The sequence below is a fragment of the Enoplosus armatus genome, chromosome 13, assembly GCF_043641665.1.
Source record: "Enoplosus armatus isolate fEnoArm2 chromosome 13, fEnoArm2.hap1, whole genome shotgun sequence".
Taxonomy (NCBI): Eukaryota; Metazoa; Chordata; class Actinopteri; order Centrarchiformes; family Enoplosidae; genus Enoplosus; species Enoplosus armatus.
The window spans coordinates 21,621,106-21,637,174 of NC_092192.1; the positions used below are offsets into that span (position 1 = coordinate 21,621,106).

The 16,069-nt window shown below is 44.6% G+C and overlaps 2 protein-coding genes across 2 annotated transcripts; one reads left to right on the forward strand and one right to left on the reverse strand.

Annotated features, from left to right (window-relative positions):
• The first annotated feature begins 4,282 nt into the window (after positions 1–4,282).
• Positions 4,283–10,011, forward strand: micu2 (mitochondrial calcium uptake 2). The gene is made up of 12 exons (XM_070917301.1): positions 4,283–4,500; positions 4,781–4,919; positions 5,731–5,762; positions 5,867–5,942; positions 6,074–6,121; positions 6,744–6,826; positions 7,392–7,445; positions 7,566–7,660; positions 8,430–8,601; positions 8,688–8,796; positions 8,894–9,051; positions 9,469–10,011. The coding sequence occupies exons 1-12, from the start codon at positions 4,303–4,305 to the stop codon at positions 9,568–9,570; spliced, it is 1,266 nt and encodes a 421-aa protein (XP_070773402.1). The 5' UTR covers positions 4,283–4,302; the 3' UTR covers positions 9,571–10,011.
• LOC139295173 (interferon regulatory factor 2-binding protein 1-like) lies at positions 10,002–14,575 on the reverse strand. Its single transcript, XM_070917300.1, has 2 exons — positions 12,573–14,575; positions 10,002–10,936 (listed from the first exon to the last, which is right to left on the reverse strand). The coding sequence occupies exon 1, from the start codon at positions 14,377–14,379 to the stop codon at positions 12,598–12,600; it is 1,782 nt and encodes a 593-aa protein (XP_070773401.1). The 5' UTR covers positions 14,380–14,575; the 3' UTR covers positions 10,002–10,936; positions 12,573–12,597.
• Between the last annotated feature and the right edge of the window lie 1,494 nt (positions 14,576–16,069).

A 16,069-nucleotide genomic window follows, 5' to 3' on the forward strand; every position in this document is an offset into this window, starting at 1 on the left:
GTATCTAGTTGTATCAAACACCTTTTACCAGGGAAGAGCAGCAGGACATACTGTAGGTATGCTTGTTGTATTTTTATATGCCTATATTTATTCATATCAGATTCAGGAGTTGCCCCGCAGCCCCAATAAGAACTTAATAAGAATAGTCAGTGTGTCTGTGACAGGTGTGCTAAATTTATATATTACAGACAAGAAAAAAAATCAACTAGCCTGGGCAGTTCAGTACATGCTGCTCTGGATAATCTAATCACTGGTGACTAAACTGGAGTGCAGTATGCTTGTGAGACCTGAACAGGCATTAGTCCACTTATTGTTTGTCATGTATGTCATTCTTTTTTAAATATATTAAAGTACATTTAAAGTTTCCTTAATGTCAGTAAAATGTAGCCGTTTTGACACATTGTACTCACATTAAAAAGCAAAGGAGGAAACACACATGCAGTAAAACACAGGCAGCAGCTGAGACGTCGTCCAAATGTACTTTTCCCATTTTCCATCCTATCAAATTGCACCTCAAATATGTAAAAAAAAAAAAAAAAAAAAAGACTAATTAACAGTCTTCCTTTCTATTAAAAAAAACAAAACACCAAAAGTATATCTCAGATGCAGCAGTATGTGAATTCACTGACTTGAGGATTGTAGTGACAGTGCGCTGCGTCTGTCTGTGTTACTGCAGCCTTCAAATGAGTTGAACGGGAATGGATAAGCTATGCTATGATGTGAATGTTCTTTTCATTTGTCAGTCCCTGTCTTTACATAAGTGCCATGTCATGCAGTCTGCTGAAACGGTGGTTCAAAAGGGGGAAAACGATTGGTTGTCGAATAATGTTTCATTTGACTTGACACTCGTCCGGCGGTGAGTCGTTGCGACACACTTTTTTTGTTTGTTTGTTTTTTAACCATTGAAATAGGAGCTATAGTATTTTCATGTGGCTGTAATTGTTCTGATTCATTGCTCATGGGAGATATTTAGCCCGCATCACCATGCGCATTTCAAGTGTTTGCTTCCCATCACGTGATGAATGTGATGAAACACACTGGGTTTTATCCCCCCCCCCCCCCCCCCGCTATGTTATAACAGTAACAGTCCAAGTCAAACAGGCAGCGTAAACTGTGACTGAAGAAAAAAAAAATATTGTGCAAACTTTGTTTCCTTCATTGATGGTCTTAAAAAGTGTGTATGTCTTTGTTACTTTACATTACAACCTGCTGCTATGACATTAAATAAACCTCCAAACCTGCTGATGCAAACCTGACGTGGAATTGATGTGGACACACATGCTGGTCACAGACGCACCTAAAGGGAACAGTTTGCTCCTCACATTGATTTCGACTACAGGCCGAGTGGTTCTCTGCTCTATTGCACATTCTTGAAGCTAACAATCAACTTTGTACTGCAGCTCCCTCAGTGTCCAGGAAGACTCCAGCTGAAAAGACACAACATTATGCCATCATGAGGTAGCAGCAGCACTGGCTAGCACTGACTGTACATGATCAGCTCCATATACTCTCTGCTAAAGCCTTGGTACTTCCAACCTTATGGAACACTTTGGAGGTCATAAGGAACATGCAGTAAAGTATGTAGGTATGACAATGATATGTAAACACACTCAACTGATACATTTATCAAAACGAGGAAAATATCTTTTTTAGAAACCTCAGTGTGTGTGTGTGTGTGTGTGTGTGTCCTTCACGTAAGTGTAAAGCGCCCCCTGGAGTTGAAAGCTGTGCTAGCCTTCATGCTGACACGAGTGCAGGACTCTATCATTGGTGGGAATCAACTGGAGGCCTGGTATTTTCCCCAAACTGTGTCCATGTCAAGGTCTTATCTAAATGCTTCCGATCCGCCCCGCTTGCTTTCTGTACATACAGTGACTGGTACAAACATTTTTATGCTGTATTTATGGCTTTCTTATAGCAACCAATGAAAATGCCCAATCTCATCCGAGCTACGTGCGTGCAGTTTGAAAATAAAATGTGAGTGTGGACATGTGAATCATTTATGTGAGTAAAAATAAAGGTTCATGCGACTTTTGTTTTGCACTAAAGTACAGACCCGTGCACAGTGTGAGACAGCGGTTGTGATGCAGGGTCTGTCCTATAATAAAACCACAAAAAATATACATATGTATACAGTATTGCACAAATTCTGCACAACTTGATGTGTTTTAAGAATGTACATTTTAATTATGATTTTGTTTATTGAATTGAATAACATCTGCCAATATCTGTCTGTGGAAATATGAAACATGGTATTGTCTCATAAAATCTGTTCATCCCTTCATTTTGCCATTGTCTTTTTTCTCCTCTGTAGGTGTGTAGCATGGCCGGTGACAGACACTTTATATTGTTAGTTTGTGGCCAAGATAAATGTTGATACATCTTGCCACTGTATTCTGGCATGTTCTGTAATACTGCTAAAGGGGTGCTACCACTATAGCCGTGCCATGAAATACTTAGAAAAGACCAAGTGCTATGAAAACCTTTGCAGCTCTCCTAAATCCTGACATTTGATGGCTTCCCTGCTAGTTTAAGAAATGTGATGGAATGCTTTTACTTGTGCCAAAAATGAGACAAAATGTGCATCTCTCTCTCTCTCTCTCTCTCTCTGAAATGTGGGTTAATAGGACTGATTTCCTGCCCTGAGACAGATAAATGGGGGCCCCAGATCTAAAGTACAATTTACAGTTAGACTCTGTGTGGATTCATGTTTCTGTGACTACAGTAAGACCATAATCCTTTCATGCTGTCCCCCACCAGATCCTGTAAATATCTGCCAGGTTTACAGTTACAATTCAACTCAACCACAAGGGGGGGGGGGGGGGGGGACCAATGTTACCTTGTATTAGAGGTCTGAAATTAAATGTTACAGAATCGATGTCAATGTAATCATTACACATGGTCAAAGCAGATTACATGATCTATTGTGTCAGGCTGCAGAGGAATGTGCAGGATCTGAGGACAAGTTATAGACCACATTGTAACTGCCTATCTAATCTCAGTCATGGATTAAAATGTGTTTTATATTTCAACTGTCTCGTTCATTAAAAGACGTCGTATAGACCGGAGAACAGCTCCAGGCGCATGCCGCTAAATGTAAATGACATTGACTAAGAGGAGCCAGATAAGTTAAGGACCTCGACCTTTCCCCGCTCTCCTCCCTGTGCTTCTTGACTAAAGCGCCGTGTGGTCGTCCGCGCCGTTGCCCGTCCTCAGGTGTGAGACAGCGGGGCCCGGGTGACATCCAGTCTGTTGCCAGAGGAGCGGAGTTCAAAGGGATCAGCCTTCGACTGGCAGCCCCTCAGCCCCTGGACGCTGTGCACTGCGGGGAGAAGCTGCTGTGATATGTGAGACAGCGGGATGACTCGTAGAAAAAAAAAGATGGGAGGATGCTGCCTGTTCCTTTTGCCTCTTAGTGCCCACATTTTACAGTATATGGGATTATACTGTATAAGCCCATAAACATACATACATATATATATATATGTTTTGTTTCCTGGGAGGAGTGTTGAGAGCAGCATCGGATAAGAATGTGTCACAGAGTGTAGTCTTCAATGGTAAATACGTCTTCAGACTCATATAGGATCTGTTACCAGACCAAAATGAAAACAATCTAATTTGTACATACATATTAACTTGGAAAAAATGTAAATGACCCTTTAAAGCCCCCCCTCCAGTCAAAATGTGTTTTGCTTCTCGCTCCTCGACTGTGACGTTTGAACTTCACTGTGCAGAGTTCGACGTGTGTTCACATTGATCTGCCGAAGAGGGGGGGGGGGGGGGGGTGAAGCTTCTCTGTGCTCACCTTATACCTCAGTTTAACACCCGGACGTACCAGCAGGATTTCGTGACATCACCACTAGTTTGGAAGCCAATCACGGTCCAGTATGAAACGTACATTACAATTGAAGCCCGAGAATAGACTTTACAGTGAAGTAGGAGACATCTTGTGCCCAGCAGTTTAAAGTAATCTGCATGTCCATATGTTCTGGATTTGTCAGTGAGGGAGAAGGAGTAGGTGTAATTTCAAGTTTAAGTTTAACAAGGTCATTTTTCTTTTGCAATAATGTTGGAAATGAAACAATGATGTTTAATTAGGAGTTAGTTCCCGTTCTCCTAGATTGCGTCAGGACGTCTGCATGTTCCTGTGTTTATTCTGCGGACGTGTATAGGCTTGCTGGAACTGAGGGCGTCACGTGACCTGCAGCTCGGCTCCTACCTGTGGGCGTGGCGCTGCACGCGTCCAGTACGCAGCTACGGAAGCGGAGGAGTTTACCCATCTTGCGGGCTAGCTTCGTGAAAATGGCCAGCTGGGGAAGAGTCGCCGCCGTGTTGAGGAACGTCCTGAGGAGCCCCCGGTCTCTGAAAGGGTTGGCGCTGCGCCGTGCCGTCGGTTCTGGCGTTGCGGGGTCCGTTATCGGAACTGGGGTTATCTGTTATTACCAGTATCATGCAAACATCAGCACTCTGCCCTTCGCCGTTCACGCCGAGGAAGAAAACGTGAGTACGCAGCTAATGAAAGTTTCTGTCGTCGAAAGTGACCGCAGACAGACCTTTTAATGTGTCCGTCTGTTTGAATATGAAGTAACGCGGTGGTAAATACGAGCAACGGCGACACTCTGACGTGAATATTGAGAGGGAGGGCGTAAATACTCAGCCGCGCGTTTATCAACAACTGACGCCCCCCAGCTGTCACTCAGCGACACACCACGCGCACTTCACCAGGCCTCACCTGGTCCAGGACTTTACAGTGATGTGTGTGTCGCGTGTGCCGTTGCAGGAGGCCGCCGCCGCCGCCCCCCCCCCACGGTCCGCCAGGAGGATTCGTTTCATCCAGTTCGCCTCGGTGGTCTACGACCAGGAGCCCTACATGACCCCGAGGGACTTCTTGTTCTCTGTGATGCTGGAGAACGTCGACCGTAAGCTGCACCGACGTCTCCCTCCACTGACAATATTACAGTCTAGAGTGTAGTCTGTGCTCCCAGGCAGGTGGTTCTACAGATTTAAGCATGAATGAGTGGGGGGAAAAAAAACATGGAAGTGTTGCAGGAGGAAGATTTGTTATAATAAGGTTTATTGCAACTTTATTAAAATCAACTGGAATTGTGGAAGGAAGAAAAAAAAAATAAAGACTGTTAAATGTGTAGCAGTAGCAGCTCAAAGCCTGGACCACAATGGAAGGTTAGACCTCGACAGGGAGGTACAGATCCTTGTGTTTTGTGCATACAACAGCCTGCCAGCATCCTGAAAGTTGTACAGTTCTAAAAGAGATGAGTGGTCATGTGACAATGCCACACTGCAAAGTATACTAGGTAGTAAGAGGAAGTAAGACTGGCATTACGTGACGAAATCATACATGCGTGTGCTGGGAGTTGCAATTTGAGTCCATGAATCGTCACTTTCAAACGTAACCCAAATGCGTAAAAGAAGACTTTTTACTGTATTAGAGAAAACAATTTTTACATTTATTTTATAGATCAGATTTTAAGAAATTCAGGCGGCCATCATGTCAGCAGATAACTTGATTTAACCATATCGGTCTATATAAGGGAATTATTTCACTCTGGACATAAACAAAGATGTAGTTATAGTGTTGGCCTATAATGCAGACATTGCGAAGTTTTAAACCAAGATGCATGAGAAAGATTCACATGTAATGCTGCCTCCATGCTGTTATTTATTAGAGATTCTTTGTCGTCTTATTAACAAATCTCTTCTGCTCATTTGTAGGGAAGCTGCAGAAGAGGATTTTAACAACACAGGTACGTTTACGTCACCACATCGTGCAACTTTAGTTTCCAACGGCACGTGTAGAGTCGAGTCATCAGTTTGCGCTGCCGTCTGTCTCCCGTTGGCGTCTATGCAGGAAGTGAACGACATGCTGGCCGCTGCCTCTAAAGCTCGGGCTGGCAGTGATCTGTTCAGAACCTTGGGAGACAAAGGTAAGTCTTTAGAGTCGTCTGTGTGACCGTATCGGGAAAAAAAAAAAATCACGTCTGTGTGTTTACAGATTATTTGTTTTCAAAGTTATTTCCAAATTATAATTCGGCGTACATTCCTTTGTTCCACCCAGGGTTGATATCCTACACAGAGTATCTGTTCCTGTTGACTATCGTGACCAGTGAGTACACTCCCAAACCTTGCATGAGCTGCTGGGCCTCACAAGGTCTTCCCTTCTCTCAGTAAGATTGTGCTGAATGGATTTGCCTGTGATTTTGTGACTGAAAGTGGCTGCACTGTCTTCAGTAAGAATACTGCTTTTTTACGCGGTTGGTTCTGTCCAAGCTTTGCGAATGAAATGAAATGAAATGAAATGAAATGAAATGCATTTATAAAGCACGTTTTAAAAACAACCAGAGTTGACCAAAGTGCCGTACAAAATGAACTGAACGGCACAACAATAGCAAGTAAAAGACATCAGTCGTAAATAGAAATAAAATAAAATGGCACAATAACAACAATAAACGGTCATGAAGAATACAAGGCAACATCAAGTTATGTGCGCAAATGTAAAACAGAAACAGAAATAAATAAAAGGTTATAAAATATTAAAAGACCACTAAGAGCAACCAAAGGCCTGTCAAAACGTGCACGTTCTGAGTTGCACACCTGCACGTTTCAGTGGAGCGGGACATGAATGTTGTGTTTGCTACCTTGCCCTACTAACCAAGCGTGTGCTGATTCACGTGAGGTTTTCTATAATATTCAGATAGAGTTCAGATAACCGTGCATTGCCGTTGCAGAGCCGCGCGCCGGATTTCATATAGCTTTCAAAATGCTCGACGTGGACGGCAACGAGCATGTGGACCAAAAGGAGTTTCTCAAGGTGAGACCTCCGATGTATTTTGTATAATGTTGCAGTAATATCGAACATAGTGTTTCATACGTAAGTGATGGGAGGAGACATTGTACCGAGAGAACTGTGATTCTGTTTGTTCAAATGTGTGTGCATTTAAATTTCAAAATGTTGCCACCTTTTTAATGCTGCCTCAAGCACTGACGCCACCACAGCTGTGAGTATGGACCGTGGCACCGTGTGAAGGTGAGGGAGAGCTGCGCTGCTAGCTACTCTAGTCTGTCATGTGTTTGCATCTCTGAGTCAGCCCCTCAGTTTAGTCCGTTTATTCAAAGTCATGTGACATTTGTGTGTCTTGTTCCAGCCAGGCTTGTCAAGAGGAAGACCTCTGTGTGCTTAGTCTCAGATCAGGCCTCGTCCCGGTAGACTGCATGCTGGCACGCCATGCACCCTGTGTCGTAGTTTCATGTTGTGACCCATGTGCACAAGCCTTCAATAAAAGTAGACGTGCATGGATTCCCATCTGCTCCACTGTCTGTCGTGTCGATCAGTAAAACATATTAATACTTTTGGATTTTGTCTTTTGCTTCTGAAGCTGAAGAAAATCATTGGAAAAGGTAAAAGAAGAGCTCCTATGGACGGCACAGAGGTGGGTGTTCACATTTCTTCAAAAGGACGGCTTTTCAACATCACTAACACATCTGCCCGGTCAGTTTCAATAGTGTCAATACATGATATTGTTGTACTTTTCCCTGCATGTTTACAAAAGCCAGCGGAAGAAGGGGAAAGTGTGAACACAACACTGCAGGCCTACTTCTTTGGGAAGAGAGGAGAAAACAAGTTGCAGTATCAGGAGTTCCGCAGGTAATGAAATAAAAAAATAAAATCCTCTGTAGTCACACACTCACCTGCTGCTGTCAGTGATCATTAGGTTACAGCCTGTATCGGTCTGCATTTTGGATGTAAAGGGGGAAAAACACGTAGTTTATCTCTTTTTAAGTTTAACTTCTAATTAAGGTCAGCCCTGTTGTTACTCCGTAGGACAAATGTCAGAGGAAATATATTAAAGGTTTTAGAAACAGAGTTGAATCTGGTGACGAAATCGACAAGTTTTGGCAAGTTGCTCAATTCTTGCCTTTTTAAACACACGCTTACATGCAAAGTGCGAAACACTAAATCACATGTTCGGCCCGCAGAATACAGACACCTCCTCATCAGCACAAGTTACAATGCTTATTACTAACCATGCAGACACCAAGTCAGTGCTACATGTGTATTTTAACAACATTCCCCTGGTGAGCAGCATCCCAACATAGTTCCTAATTACTTCACCATCACTGTGATACATGTCGAATGTGTGGCTGTAGTAAAGAAAGTAAAACCAAACTGGCAGATACAGAACAGAAACACTACTATAACACACACACACACACACACACACACACTGATGTTGAAGCTGCAGACTGAATTTGTCCTTTTATTTTTCCCTCCATTGTTAATTTTTTATCACATGGTTACTTCTCACTCATTTATTTTTCCTGATTTCCTCTTTTATTTAAAGTGACTAGGTGGTTTTGTTGGGACCATTTTCTTTCCCCACAAACCTCAGCAGTAAACCATTTCTGTCCTTCAGGTTCATGGAGGACCTACAGGCTGAAGTCCAGGAGATGGAGTTCCTGCAGTTCTCCAAAGGTATGGACACGATGCGAAGGGAAGACTTTGCAGAGTGGCTGCTCCACTACACCAACGAAGAAGACAACGAGGTCTACTGGGAGAACATGAGGAAGAAGATCCCTGCTGGCCAGGTTAGAAGGACTTTCCTTCACGGGACATGCTGTGAAAAGGTCATTCAGTTTGGCATAAAAGTGAACCGGCAGAATTTGTCTTGCAGAGTATCACATTTGATGAGTTCAAAGCCTTCTGCCTCTTTACCAACAATCTGGAGGATTTTGCCTTTTCAATGAAACTGGTGACTGGAGCCAATCGTCCTGTTGGAATGGGTAACGCCTCTCTACTGGTTAGAATTTGGATAGTTTTCTCTAAACACACATATATACAGTAGATGACTCCATTTTTTTCCCCCTCCTCTCACTGCAGCCCAGTTCAAGCGAGCTGTGAGGATCGCCACGGGCCACGATCTGTCCGAGAATGTGCTGGACACAGTGTTCAAACTCTTTGATATGGACGGAGACAACTGCCTGAGCCACAAGGAATTCATGGGGGTGATGAAAGACAGAGTGCTGCGAGGTCTGAAGGTGAGTCTGATCCATCTCCACTTCATATTGTGGTTTAGTAGCTGCATACACTTCCTCTGGTGTTTTTACAGTAAATATGAAGCTTCAGCCGGTTAGCTTAGCTAAGCAGCTAGCCTGGCTCTGCCAAAGGAAAGAACCTGTAAACACTTATAAACACTAATCAACATGTTATATCTAGTGTAGTTAACCTGTAACTCAGCAAGAAAGCAAATAAGCAGAATTCTCAAAATGGCATCTTATTAAATAGAGTCATCAAGTCGACTACTGATGAACTCCGAGGAAAAGAAACCTTCGACCCACTTTTAAAATGTGTTTGTGGTAGATATCTTGTAAATGATCTCTTCGACTCAGGGTACATTTTGAATTTCACAATGGACTGCGGCGCTGTTACACATGATGAACACTGTCCTGCCTCAGGTGCAGCACCAGAACGGCCTCTCCGGCTACTGGAAATGTGTGAAGAGAGAGACCTTGAAGGCGGCTCAGGAGGCCCTGGGGAACACCGGGTGCCCCTTCTGAACCACTCTGATGTTCCAGCACATGTCCGATAGATGATCACTCTCACCACTTCTCACCTTGTTATATTATAATCGAATAAGTGGATGTGAACAAGACTAGAAATGTAGCCACCTGTAAAGAAGCAAAGGATTTACGCCACTATCTTGTGTACAAATGATGTTTACAGAGTCTATTGTCTGATATTAGCTAAAGAACTCTTGTCTGGGTGTGGTGTTTACAATGTTTTTTTGTTTTTTTGTATGTGTCGTGTTTGGTGCAGAGTTGCTGGCCCTTTGTGCTTCATCAGTCATGCATGTTATGTTCAGAACAGCTGTGGTTCAAGGGATGGATGCTAATTCTGTGCATGCTGGGCTTATTACAGCTATTATTGTCAAAATATATTTCAAATGGAGTTTTATAAAAATGCAGAGGTTCAAAGAATAAACCAGCAGTAACTAACAACTATTTTGTAATTTATTGTAGAATTGACCTGTTAAGATCACATGAGTATGTGGGTTAACCATTGAAGATCGTGGTAGCTAATTATCTTACCATACATATAGTTCAAAAAGTAAATAGACAAAACAAGCTTACTTCTGTGATAGATGAACAAATTAGTGACTGATGCCAAGGTTATCAGTGGATACAGCATACACAGCTACAATACAATAAAATTACATTGAGCATGAAGCCATCTTTGGTCTTCTTATCACTATAAACAAATACATAGAAATTTGTATTGTATCAAAAATAGAAATTACATAGCCATATTGAAAGTAAATTCACATTTTTGACATACAATATAAGGAGATTACCTAAGAGACATATTGTGAGATTACATTTTTTTTTTCCATCCTTGGCTTTAAGGACCCAATGGTTTTGCCACATTTTGAACATTCATTTGTTTTTCAAAGAATTGCATGATTGTGTCAAACCATCTTATCAGTATCGCTGTCACCCGTCTGTATAGGACAGTATGCAGCGTATATAAAACAAAAAACACAAATGAAAGACAAAATAGATTGTCGTTCTTAAAACAAGCATGTGCTTTCTATCCTGGGCTTTGAAAAAGACGCCTGGCGAGAGGCCTCTGCTGCACTGGACAAAGGGGGGAGAGGGAGACAGAGAGAGAGAGAGAGAGACAGAGAGGGAGATTTGGTCAGGACTCAACCGGTTGTGATGTAGCAGCCCAGCCTTCACAGGTGAGCCCGGCCCTGACAAGACGGACAGGTCCCTCTTCTCAAAAGTCTTTCGTTAACGGTGCTCGTGTAGCCGTCCTCCTGGGGGTTCAGAGTTATTCTGTTCTCAGAGGCACACGTGATGAACTGCAGCCAAAGTGGACCTCTGCTTGAGATAATAGGGAAGTGCTTTCAAAGTGTTTGATCCACTGTGGAGAAAGAAGAAAAGTGCGCGTCAGGATTTGGGAATACTTCAAAAAACAGACAGGGTAACAACGGGCAGCTTTCTTCTTCATTATGATATTACTTGGGGTACATTTAGTCGTATGTCGTTTCAGTTGCCTGGGGAGCATTTCCTGTAGACATACTGTAGTTATTGTGCAAATCATGCTTTCCTGAAAATATGAGAACTATACAAGCTGTCATATTTGATTGCATAACATGATTTGTCTACATGCAGGTCTTCAAAAGTCTTAAAAGCATTTAATTAAGCCTGAGAAGGTATTTCCTCGACAAAGGTCTTGGATATTTTTTCTTCGCTGCCGTAGTCTGCAACATTAGTTATTAATATTTCTGTATGTGGTAGTGGGCTGTTGGGAGACATTACGCATCTATAAACTACAACTGAGACTTGTGCAACAGTGGATTGTGCTGCTTTGTGTTAGTTAATAATAGCAAAAGATGAATCCATGCATTTTCTGCCACTTATCTGGGTCCAGGTCACATTAATTGATTAATCATATCTAGAAAGGATCGTCATGTACAGCAGGGAAGTACACAAATGCATGTACTCATGTAACTGAAAACCTTACTGTCCCCCCCCTTCAGGCTGTCTGTCATTCTTTGACTGGTATGATGTGAAGAAGGTACTTGCTTGCTTTGCACGGCGTATTGAGAAGGTCCTAAAAGATCTTAAATCTAATTTGGTGAACCCTACAACATCCAGCACAGTACATGGAGCACAGTGGTTAGTTGATGACACTGTGGTATCGGAGAAAGAGGACATGATGTGAGGCTGTTGCATACAATGAGCAGTGGTGAGTTGAGCTGCAAGATTATTTTAGTTTATTTTATCCTGCGTCGTTTCACTTATTTATTTGAATTGTCCTGCCTCAGTGTTACATCTTCTATCGACTACACCTTCGTTTTAGGTCTCTTTAATGAACGGGCTTGGTCAGGTGCAAAACCACAGACTCTCAGTTATAGAAAGTATAAAAGTGTAACGCGTTTTAAGCATATTTACACATAGCAGAGGAGAACTGGCAGCTCTCTAATTCTCTGAGGTCTGCTGTAAACTAAGATGAATGTAGGGAAAGTATTTCTCACATGGGAGTTACACCTCCAGCGTGAACGAGCTGATGAGCTTCAGTTGGCAGAGATCATGTTTCTTTATGGAACACAAAATCTAAAAAGATTAAACGGTTATTTACTCTGCTTACTTTCCTCTAGAGCCGTTCTGACATTGAGCCTCCCTCGCCCAACCAACAGCAGTGTGCTGCCACCAAAAGGCACATTTAGCCTCAGGGAGCCTGTGCGGGTCACAGTGTATTTTGCACGACACTAAGCATTGTGATATTGAGTTGTAACTGTACTATATAGTTCGACTACTATGTAATTTAAAGCCAAGCAGAGTCGCAGCTGAAAAACTAAAACTGTATCAGAGAAAAGAAACATTATCACTTGATAATACAGATTGTGTTCTTCTCATTTGCAACTCTAATTTTCCTTTTCTCGTTGGGGACTTAAGATCATGGTTTTGTTTTGTTTTGATTAGTTCAAACTGTTTTTGCCGATTACAACACGGTGACACCCTAACCGTCCCTCTCAGCACGTCGGCCGTCTTACCATTCACCACAACAGGATGGAGACGTCAAGGGTCGTTCTCCTTCTTTACTGTCACGTCTCCGTCTCCGGCCAGGATGGTTGAGATCTCTCCCTGCATGAAGGCCCAAGGCACAGAGGATCCAGCCAGGGGACAGCGCTCTCCACTGGGGCAGTACACCTCCCCGCCTTGACCTTGGCTGCGGATGAACCCTCGGGTACAGGGGAAGCAGAACTTGTGGTGCGGGACAGAGGGACACTGGACAAAATGAGTGTCCTCCAAGCGCTCTCGGCAGAGGGTGCAGCAGAGCAGAGTGCCCTGGGCGCCGCTCGTGGATTCTCCGGCGCTGGTGTTGCTGCCCGGCCCCACCGCGCTCAAGCCCTGCCCCAAGGCTGCCTGGGAGACTGAGGTGGAGGCAGTGGAGGGGCTGCTGCTGGTGGGGCGCCCGGCTGAGGAGGAGTGGGCTGTGGACATGCTGGGGCTATCTCTGGCCATCTGGCTGGAGCTCAGGCTGTCTGCAACTCCCATGAGCGCTGAGATGGGTGAGGGCTGGCTGTGTAAACGGGGTGGGCCCTCTTGAGGGACGGCCATGCCAGGAAGAGGTTCCATGCCCGAGTAAGCACCTCGGGGCCAGGGCTCTCTCGCTGGGTGATCAGGCCTCCCTTCGCTCTCTCCGTTCTCAGAGCCCGGAGAAGCCTTGCGGCGCCGAGTTGTGCTCTTCGCTTGTACAGGGCGTCCTGCGGGTGCCATAGGCAACCCTGCATCTGGCTGTGGCAGGACCTCTGGGATCGGGGGCTCTTTAAACATACGGACGCCATCATTCAACAGCTCGGCCAGCCCACGCCAGTCTCCCGTGCCTTGCCGCTTCTCGTATTCCACATAGCGCAGGCCAGAGTTCACCGCTTTACCTGCATCTTTGGCCGAGTCACGGAACATCTGCCTGACCAGGTCTGGGACTCCTGAGAAGATCATTCCAGAGCCGGCGGGGTACTCCACAAACACCTTCAGCTCAAACTCTGGAGTTGTGCTGGCATCAAAGGCCAGAACACGACCCATCAGATTATGGTCTTTCCTGAAGCGCACATTAAAGGGGACGCAGCTGCTGAGGGCTACAAGTACATCCCGGACTGCTTTGGGACGGTTTGGCCAGCCTTCGACCCTGCTTCGAGCCACCTCGTTCAACTCGGCCATCACTTCATTGTTCCTCCACACCGCAGGGTCTATGCCCACCAGAGCAGAGGTGCTGGCTCCCACACCCAGGGACACGATCGGTCTTCTGCCAGCCTCACCCATTATGGAGCCGGCCGAGACCGCAATAGGTGTGGCCCCAGCCCTAGAGCCTGATAATGGGGCTAAAAGCCCATGAGGGGCTGCTACTAACCCCTGAGCTATCAAGGCATGGGATATGGTGCCATGGAGACTAGGAACTGCCCCAACTATAGCCCGACGGGTGTTTGGGCTCTGTCTGCTGCCCTCTGACAAGGCCACATCTTCAGCTCTGTGCAGGCCATTGGGGAGGCGAGAAGACACCCCATACTCACCCCTCCCCCTCTCTATACGCTCTCCATGCTGCCGCCCTGCTTCAATGGGCCCGGCCGGGCTGGGTTTGCCCTGCTGCGGACCGGGGGACCTGCCGTCTAAAACTCCGTGCGTGCTCTTCAGTTGCCTGGCAGTTTCAATGAGGAGCTCTATTCGGTCTGCCCCGTCGTAGTTGACACATCCCCGGCACACGGCCTCGCTGAACTCCCACAGCATGGCCCAGGGCATCTTGGGCAGATCGCAGAGGTAGCACCATTGCCGTCTAGAGGAAGACTGCGAGGCGGAGGACATGTTGTTTACAGGCCCTCGACCAAACTTTCTTCAGAGGCCTACACGTTACGGTCTACGTTTTCCAACGATTCTTCAATTCTCAGACGCCACCCGCCACTGGCCGCGCATTTTACGATGGAAATGAAACGCGGGCGAAGCTCAAAACGCGACTGTTGACGACGGCATTTAAAAGTTAGCGACGTTTTCTTTCTCGATTTGTTCGTGTCGGTCTGAGTGGAAGGAAGTAAAATGTCATAAGACACCGGAAACACCTACGCGACTGGGGCGCCTTGCGCTATGGGAGTTGTAGTCCCCTTTTTTTTTTTCTTCTAGCGTTGTGAATATTACAGTAGTGTAGGAGCAACCAGTGTATAAATGCACACAGAACAGGTAACCGAGGCGGGCTGTGTGATGCGTGATTAAACGGGAGATGTGGTTAAACGCTTTGTTGTTCTGGCGGTTATGAGAAAATATCATTGCGCGTACAGTTAGAAACATGTTCCCGGTCTCGACACCCGCTCCTATATGTGACTCAAGCTGTTATGGCAGCAGGTGTCCTAATGCAAATAGCTGCTGTATTTTGTTTCAGCGGCATTTAGATTCCTGACACGTAGTTAGTCAGCTTAAATAACCCGGATGATCATAATGTAGACTGGCTGGTGATGAAGCTTCAAGAAAATGGTTCCTCTCAGAATGCTGAGTTAGTTGGAGGGAGACGGTGTCCGGCTCATTCTCAGGAGGAAATGGCTCTGCTGTCTGTTCACACTGTAGCCCAGAAGGAAGGTTAGAAAATGTGCACGTGATTCTGGGTTTGGATTACAGGAACAAGTGAGGCCTTCGCTGAAAACTGAAGGAATAAGAATCACTTGACTCTAAATTCTAATTTGACACAAAAAAAAGTCAGTACAAGGTCCACTTATTACTCTTCTAAAGCTCTCAGCTGCATCTCATGGCCTTCATCGGCAGTTTGCTTGTAATGTGAAATGAAAGCTCCAGAAAACAATCTAGAACCTTGAGTCGAGTGTTTTTGTCAAACTGCTTGTATCAGGGAGCAGGATGATCCTTCAAGTGTTTCGTGTGTGTGTGTGTGCCTTTTGTGTTCAATGTACAACTCACTCTTTAGTCAACTGCGTTGCATTGTTTTCTTTGGTTTAGAAGTAAACACTGTATCTACAAGGACACCACCATGTATGCATGCAGCCAACAAATAATCCAAACAGTGGTTACAACACTGAAGTGTGGTCAGTAGGCAAACATAAGTATTTATCTCCAGCGATGTATTTTGAATGGCTTAATCCTACAGAATAAAAACATTAAGATCAATATATAAGTAAAAAGGTACATTAACCATTGTTTAAACTGCTTTAATTAATCTAGTACTTGTGAATACATACTGTAATACTGAAAATAACGCAGTGTAGGTCTGAGTACATGTAAATACAGGTTATGCTTCACAGTGTGTAGATGCAGCTTCTCCTAGTGCCGGTATGTGGAACATATGAAACAGAACTTTTAGTTAATAGAGTAATCCCAGCCAAAGTGATATTCACAGTGTTGTTTACTGACACCTTGACATTGAAATCTTGGTAGTGACTGAACACTCTTCTTACAGATAACCATCTGCTTCGCGTCTACCATCCTTTTAATCTTCATAATGATAGTCCTCTGTAGTCCAGGTATCAACATATGGAAGGCACCCTAACCACTTCAG

Excerpts from the sequence above, each read along its gene's own strand:
- micu2 (XM_070917301.1), top strand. The coding sequence starts at position 4,303 with ATGGCCAGCTGGGGAAGAGTCGCCGCCGTGTTGAGGAACGTCCTGAGG. Across the intron at positions 4,501-4,780 it reads TTCACGCCGAGGAAGAAAAC|GAGGCCGCCGCCGCCGCCCC; the intron begins GTGAGTACGCAG and ends GTGCCGTTGCAG. Across the intron at positions 5,763-5,866 it reads AGAGGATTTTAACAACACAG|GAAGTGAACGACATGCTGGC; the intron begins GTACGTTTACGT and ends GCGTCTATGCAG.
- LOC139295173 (XM_070917300.1), bottom strand. The coding sequence starts at position 14,379 with ATGTCCTCCGCCTCGCAGTCTTCCTCTAGACGGCAATGGTGCTACCTC.